General features: G+C 37.1%; 1 protein-coding gene across 1 annotated transcript; it reads left to right on the forward strand.

Annotated features, from left to right (window-relative positions):
• Positions 1-3,101: 3,101 nt before the first annotated feature.
• Positions 3,102-4,055, forward strand: LOC121031356 (olfactory receptor 11G2-like). Its single transcript, XM_040476466.1, has one exon. It carries the CDS (start codon positions 3,102-3,104, stop codon positions 4,053-4,055), a length of 954 nt encoding a protein of 317 aa, XP_040332400.1.
• The last annotated feature ends 3,352 nt before the right edge of the window (positions 4,056-7,407 follow it).

The following is a 7,407-nucleotide window of genomic DNA, read 5'->3' on the forward strand; positions in this document are numbered from 1 at the left end:
TACAATACAATACAATACAATACAATACAATACAATACAATACAATACAAGTCCTGCCCTATTTCTGATCCATTCCATTCCCACACTATTCTTCTCAAATGAAAAAAATTATTGTTCGTTTACTGATGTTGTTTGTCTTCCATTTCTTTCCTTACCCCATTGAATTGTTCTATGTAGGTAGGAACTTATTTCTATTTTGTTTGCCTATATATATTCCCAGTGCCTGGTAAGCACTCAATAAATATTTGTTAAATATCCTCATACCAGTTTTACCACTAATGGATATAATAAAATTGTGACTGAAACGTCTCTAACAATTTTTTTGAGAATACTGACAAGCGAAGAATTTTCTTTCTTCAAAATAGAAACAGGGAATTCAAAGGTGCATGTTCATATTATAGTTATTCCAGAAAGCTCTATTACTATTTAATTAGTCCCCAGGAACATTTTGCAATGCCTATTTAGTAAAAGCATAAGAGAAAATAACCTAGTTCTGCAATACACCAATCCTCAGGGAATAGTAGGGCCTGGGATTTCATTGGAGATAAATAAAATTCAAAACAAGCTCATCTGTTGAACAAATACTTTACAAATATCATGGGAGAGAGTCCCAAATCTCAAAAGACTATGATGCAAAGAAATAAATATAGATCATACCTTCACCTAGGCTTTATCTTAACCATAAACATGAGTTTTGCAGCTAGGGAGAAAAAATCTTTTAAAATTTACTCTTTGCAATTCATGGCAGGTTACCACCTGTATTCTTCAATTGTTCTAAAGTTCCTCACAGGATTTTCACTCTCTGGTAGTATTTTATTTCCCCTCTCACATTTATTTTTCTTGGTACATATCCAAGGAGTTAAAATTGTGTTCCCTATTACAAATGCTGAGTTTTCTGCAGAAATGGATTTGTTGGCAAGTGTTTTCTGTTTGCTCTGAAAATAAAAATATCTGATTAGAATAAACTTCAGATGGAAAAGTATGAAAATATTAATTTTTCTCTTGTTTACCCCAGCATAGGGAAATATATTTATCTATATTTCTTATCCCTTTAAAATACAGATAAGTATTATTTACAAGAGGGGCCTGAGGATTTTGTGTGAAAATGTATAATAAATAAACTACTGGAGGTAGGTGAATGATGAATTCTGTTGCTTGTTCAATAGAGAAAATATACCAAATCTATGATTCCACGGATACACTATCTAGATCATATATTGCTCTCAATCTTACTAACATGCCTTGATTTTATGTGAAATAATTTCCTTTAATGACAAAACCATTCAGCATCTGTGTGCTGTTTCTTGCATTTATAGGTTCTTCTTTGGATTTCTACTTTATACAGTTAGTATTCCCAAAAACTACTGTAACGGGAGACACAAATAGGGTGAGTATTGATACTGATTTGATATACCACTGTTAGTGCCCCATTGTCAATCAAAATCTTAATTAAAATGGCTTAGAGTAAGATACCAATGTATCAGGACACAGGCCAGAGTAAAAAGGACAAAAATAGTTTTAAAAATTCAGTTGAATTAGTTATGCAGATAACCACTAAGACCCAATGGGTATATTAGAGAGTCTTTTCTTCAAAATAATGCAGCACAATAATTTGTGGGCATCCCATTGGTAAGAGTATTTTTGAAACATAAGAATATTAATGCCTGTTACATTAATAGTAATATTATGCTTTTTGTCTTTGCTTCTGCATATTTTGTCCTCACTATACATAAGTACAATTTAAATGTAGTTAAGTTAAAGGAATTCGATTTTTCATTTCTAGGTGAATGGCCAAGACTCACAAGTTCCATACCTTGCTGTCTCTATAAAAGATGACGCTTAATTCTTTCTCAGATCCTATAGAACAAACTCAATGAGAAAATCATACCATTCTTCAGGATAAAAATCCTAAATAAACTTTTTTTTTAATCTTACTAGGGGTGCCTGGGTGGCTCAGTCGGTTAAGCATCCGACTTTGACTCAAGTCATGATTTCACGGTCCGTGAGTTCGAGCCCCACGTTGGGCTCTGTGCTGACAGCTCAGAGCCTGGAGCCTGTTTCAGATTCTGTGTCTCCCTCTCTCTCTGACCCTCCCCCGTTCATGCTCTGTCTCTCTCTGTCTCAAAAAAATAAATAAACGTTAAAAAAATTTTTTTAATCTTACTATATATTCACAACAAATCAAGGGAGACACTGTCTTCCAGGACGGGGAAAACACACACACACACACACACACACACACACACACACACACACACACAAACTTCTGTAATTGGAGAATTTCCTCTACCTGCCCTATACTGCCATATGACATAAGATTGCTATGGAAAATAAATGGACTGAACCACCAGGTTGCATTCAGACTTGACACAGTCTACACAGCCCCATGGGCAACAAGTATACATAAAAAGCAGTCCTTCCACATTAGATGCCAAATGTGATAGCCAAGAGTAGATTTCTAAGGAAATAACACATGTACAAGTTAAGCTGTGATTCAACAACAAACTGGGAGGACTTTTAGGTGCCAAAGTGTAAGGCTTTTCCCCATGCTATGAAGCTCAATCCAAGAGGCTGGATAGAGAGAAAGCATTTTTTATGTACCAAACATGTCTGTCTAGTCATGTAGTGAATCATCTATGGTGGAACCAGAGAGCCATTTTGGTCATCACAAACAAGTACAAAAAGCAATATTCCCTGTGCCCTTTCACTTTCTATCTCAGTGAGAAAGAACTTTTTGGAATGTCTTAATATAAATAGGACTTCATTTACTGTTCTTATCAACATTACTAATTCCAATAAATTAATTTTACATTATTCTTTAGAAAGAAATATCAATTTTGCACTAATATGTAATCCAGTCTTCTCACCCAGTTTAATGCTAGTCCCACACCATGTTTTTATTTATATTATTACTTACATCTTATCAAAATGAAGTCATGCTTTGGAGAACATGTTGTGATGATCACAGCTTTGTTGCTTAACAGAAAACTCATGGTTTGTTACTTTATCAAAAAATGGTCAAGAATTTGGTGTTTTCTGAGAGAACCAGCATACTCCATTAAGAGTGCTATAACAAAGTCATCTCCATGTCTTCCAGACCAATGAATGCGTCCAGCACAGAAACCACCAACTCCGTTAGCCACTTTATCCTCGTGGGCTTTCCCTCAAGCCCAGAAATGCAGCTCCTCTACTTCGGGCTCTTCTCAGTGGTCTACACGCTGACTCTCATGGGGAACGCAGCCATTGTCTGTGCAGTGCGGTGGGAACGGCGTCTTCACACGCCCATGTACATCCTCTTGGGGAATTTCTCTCTCCTGGAAATATGTTATGTCACCACGACCGTCCCTAACATGTTGGCCAATTTCCTGTCCTCAAGCAAGTCCATTTCCTTTGTGAACTGTTTTGCACAGTTCTACTTCTTCTTCTCTCTGGGGTGTGATGAGGGCTTCTTCCTCTGCATCATGGCCTTTGACAGGTACCTTGCCATCTGTCGTCCTCTGCATTACCCACGCATTATGACGAAACAGCTGTACACTGGCCTTGCCATCTTTGGCTGGTCATGTGGGTTCGTCCTCTTCCTAACCCCAGTTGTTCTCATTTCACAGTTACCCTACTGTGGCCCAAATACCATCAACCATTTCATGTGTGATCCTGCCCCATTGATGACGCTGTCCTGTTCTGAAGACACCACAACACAGTTCATTTACTCTACTTTCAATGCTGTTTTCATGATTGGAACCTTTCTCTTTGTTCTTTGTTCCTATGCTCTGGTGATTGTGGCTGTGCTAAGGATGCCCTCAGCAGCAGGCAAACGCAAGGCTTTCTCCACTTGTGCTTCTCATGTGGCAGTGGTGATCCTGTTTTTTGGCTCTATTATGGTGATGTATGTTAGTCCTAGATCAGGACACCCAGTGCAAGTGCAGAAAATTGTGACCTTGTTTTATTCCGTGATAACACCCCTCTGTAATCCTCTAATTTATAGCCTAAGGAACAAGGAAATGAAGACTGCCCTAAGGAAAGTCTTTAGGACTGAAATACCTGCTCATAAAATATAAATCAGAAGTCACAGTGAACTATGTTCCTACTGCAACCTATCTTAATAAGATATGAACAAGATACTTTTCTAGAGAATTCATTAATTTTGGTTAGGGAATTGTTACAATAAAGCCCACCATGATCTTTTTTTTAACTTTTTAAAAAATTTATTATTTTGAGAGAGGCAGAGACAGGTGAGTAGGGGAGGAGCAGAGAGAAAGGGAGAGAGAGAATCCCAAGCAAGCTCCACACAGTGAGCACAGAGCCTGAAGGGGGACTTGAACTTATGAAACTGTAAGATCATTACCTGAGCCAAAACCAAGAGTCAGATGCTTAACCAACTGAGCCACCCAGGTACCCCAAGCCCATCATCATCATAAATAACCCTCACTACATCATGGGATAGTTTTAAGAAATTAAGTTGTTTTAGGAAAAACTGAACTCTTTTTATATAACTTAGTTTCTTAGGAAGTATAAATCTACTTTGTACTTCAGAATTGCAGCACAATATAAGGGTATAACATGGTCATAAATTTCTTTGGGAGTTAACACTATAAACAAATTCTTCTCCACTGGTAGTTACTGAATAAAAGGAAGGATAGCTGTATGAGAAAGTCAAACTTTGCAGGTGTGCTCTTATCACTCTACCTCCAAAGAATGATGCATGCTTTTCCTTAAGGATTTTTTTCTAAGATTTGATTTAAACTCAAGTTAGTTAACATATATGTAGTATTGGTTTCAGGAGTAGACCCCAGTGAGTCATCACTTACATATAACACTCAGGGATCATCCCAACACGTGCCCTCCTTAATGCCCATCACCCATTTAGCCCATCTCCCCACCCACCTCCCCCCCCAGCAACTCTTAGTTTGTTCTCTATCATTAAGAGTCTCTTATGGTTTGCCTCCCTCTCTGTTTATATCTTATTTTATTTTTTCCTTCCCTTCCCCTATGTTCATCTGTTTCATTTCATAAATTCCACATATAAGTGAAATCATATATTTCTTTCTCTGACTTATTTTCCGTAACAATATACTCTAGCTTCATCCATGTAATTTCAAATAGCAAGATTTTATTCTTTTTTGATGGCTGAGTAATATTCCATTTCACACACATTACACACACACATATATACCACCTCTTTATATATTCATCATTGTATGGGAATTTCGTTTCTTTCCATAATTTGGCTATTGTTGAGAGTGCTGCTATAAACACTGGGGTGCATATGCCCCTTTGAATCAGTATTTTTGTATCCTTTGGAAAATACCTAGTAGTGCAATTGCTGGGACATTGGGTAGTTCCATCTTTAACTTTCTGAGGCACCTCTACACTGTTTTCCAGTGTGGCTATATCAGTTTTCCTTCCCACCAACAGTGTAGGAAGGTTCCCCTTTCTCCACATCCTCCCAACAGCTTTTGTTTCTTGAATTGCTCATTGTATCCATTCTGACAGGTGTGAGGTGATATCTCACTGTGGTTTTGATTTGTATTATCTGATGATGAATGATGTTGAGCAACTCTTCATGTGTTTGTTGGCCATTTGTATGTCTTCTTTGGAGAAGTGTCTATTCATGTCTTCTGCCAGTCTCTTAAATGGATTATTTATTTTCTGCGTGTTGTGTTTGATAAGTTCTTTATAGATTTTCGATACTAACCCTTTACCCAATGTATCATTTGCACATATCTTCATCCATCCCATAGGCTGCCTTTTAGTTTTGTTGATTGTTTCCTTCACTGTGCAGAAGATTTTTATCTTGATGAAGTCCCAATAGTTCATATTTGTTTTTATTTCCCTTGCCTCTGGAGAGAAGTCTAATAAGAAGTTGTTATAGCCAAGGTCAGGAGGTTGCTGCTATGTTCTCCTCTAGGATTCTGATGGCTTCCTGCCTCATATTTAGGTGTATCACCAATTTTTGAATTTATTTTTGTGTATGGTGTAAGAAAGTGGTCCAATTTCATTCTTCTGCATATTGCTTTCCAGTTCTATCAACACGATTTGTTGAAGAGACTGTCTTTTTTCTATTAGATATGCTTTCCTTCTTTGTCAAAGATTAGTTGGCCATATAGTTGTGGGCCCATTTCTGGGTTCTCTATTCTGTTCCATTGATGTGTCTGTTTTTGTGCCAGTACCATACTGTCTTGATGAAGTCCAGAATTGTGACACCTCCCACTTTGCTTTTCTTTTTCAACTTTACTTTGGCCTTTTGGGATCTCTTCTGGTTCCACAAACTTTTGAATTATTTGTTCTAGTTCTCTGAAAAATCCTAGTGTTATTTTGATAGGGATTACATTGAATGTGTAGATTGCTTTCAGTAATAGAGACATTTTAACATTATTTGTTCCTCCAATCCATGAGCATGGAATGCTTTTCCATTTCTTTGTGTCTTCTTCAATTTCTTTCACAAGTGTTCTATAGTTCACACAGTACAAATCTTTTACCTCTTTGGTTAGGTTTATTCCTAGGTATATTATGGGTTTTGGTGCAATTGTAAATGGGATCGATTCCTTGATTTCTTTTTCTGCTGCTTCATTATTGGTATATAGAAATGCAATCGATTTTTGTATATTGATTTTACATCCTGTGGCTTTTCTGAGTTTATGTATCGTTCTAGCAATTTTTTGCCAGTGTCTTTCGGGTTTTCCATGTAGGGTATCATGTCATCTGAGAAGAGTGAAAACTTGATTTCTTCCTTACCAATTTGGATGCCTTTTATTTCTTTTGTTGTGTGATTGCTGAGGCTAAGACTTCCAGCATTATGTTGGACAACAGTGGTGAGAATGAACATCCATGTCATCTTCCTTAGGGGAAAATCTCTCAGTTTTTTCCCATTGAGGAAGATATTAGCTATGGGTCTTTCATATATGGCTTTATTTTGTTGAGGTATGTTCCTTTTACCCCTACTTTCTTGAGGGTTCTTAACAAGAAAGGATACTACTCTTTTTCAAATGTTTCTTCTGTACCTGTTGAGAGGATCGTATGGTTCTTATCCTTTCTTTTATTAATGTGGTGTATCCCATTGATTGATTTGCAGAAACTGAACCACCCCTGCATCCCAGGAATAAATCCCACTTGATCATGGTGAATAATTCTTTTAAAGTACTATTGGATTCAATTTGCTAGTATCTTTCTTTTTGAGAATTTTTGCATCCATGTTCATCTGGGATACTGGTCTGTAATTCTCCTTTTTAGTGGGACCTTTGGTCATGACACAATAGCCTTCGCTGGGTAGTAAGTAGTCAATCAGAGAACACTCAAAATAAGAATTAGGAATTTTGTGACTACTGCTTATCTCTAGTAGGATTAAGATAGATGCTAAATGTAAAGAGCCAGGCAGTAGCCAGGATTTAACTTCCTTTCCTGAAAATCTAG

The sequence above is a fragment of the Herpailurus yagouaroundi genome, unplaced genomic scaffold (genome assembly GCF_014898765.1).
Source record: "Herpailurus yagouaroundi ecotype Mexico unplaced genomic scaffold, PumYag 141, whole genome shotgun sequence".
Lineage (NCBI taxonomy): Eukaryota > Metazoa > Chordata > Mammalia > Carnivora > Felidae > Herpailurus > Herpailurus yagouaroundi.

What these genes read in the sequence shown, in the direction of transcription:
- LOC121031356 (XM_040476466.1), top strand. Translation starts at nt 3,102, where the DNA reads ATGAATGCGTCCAGCACAGAAACCACCAACTCCGTTAGCCACTTTATC.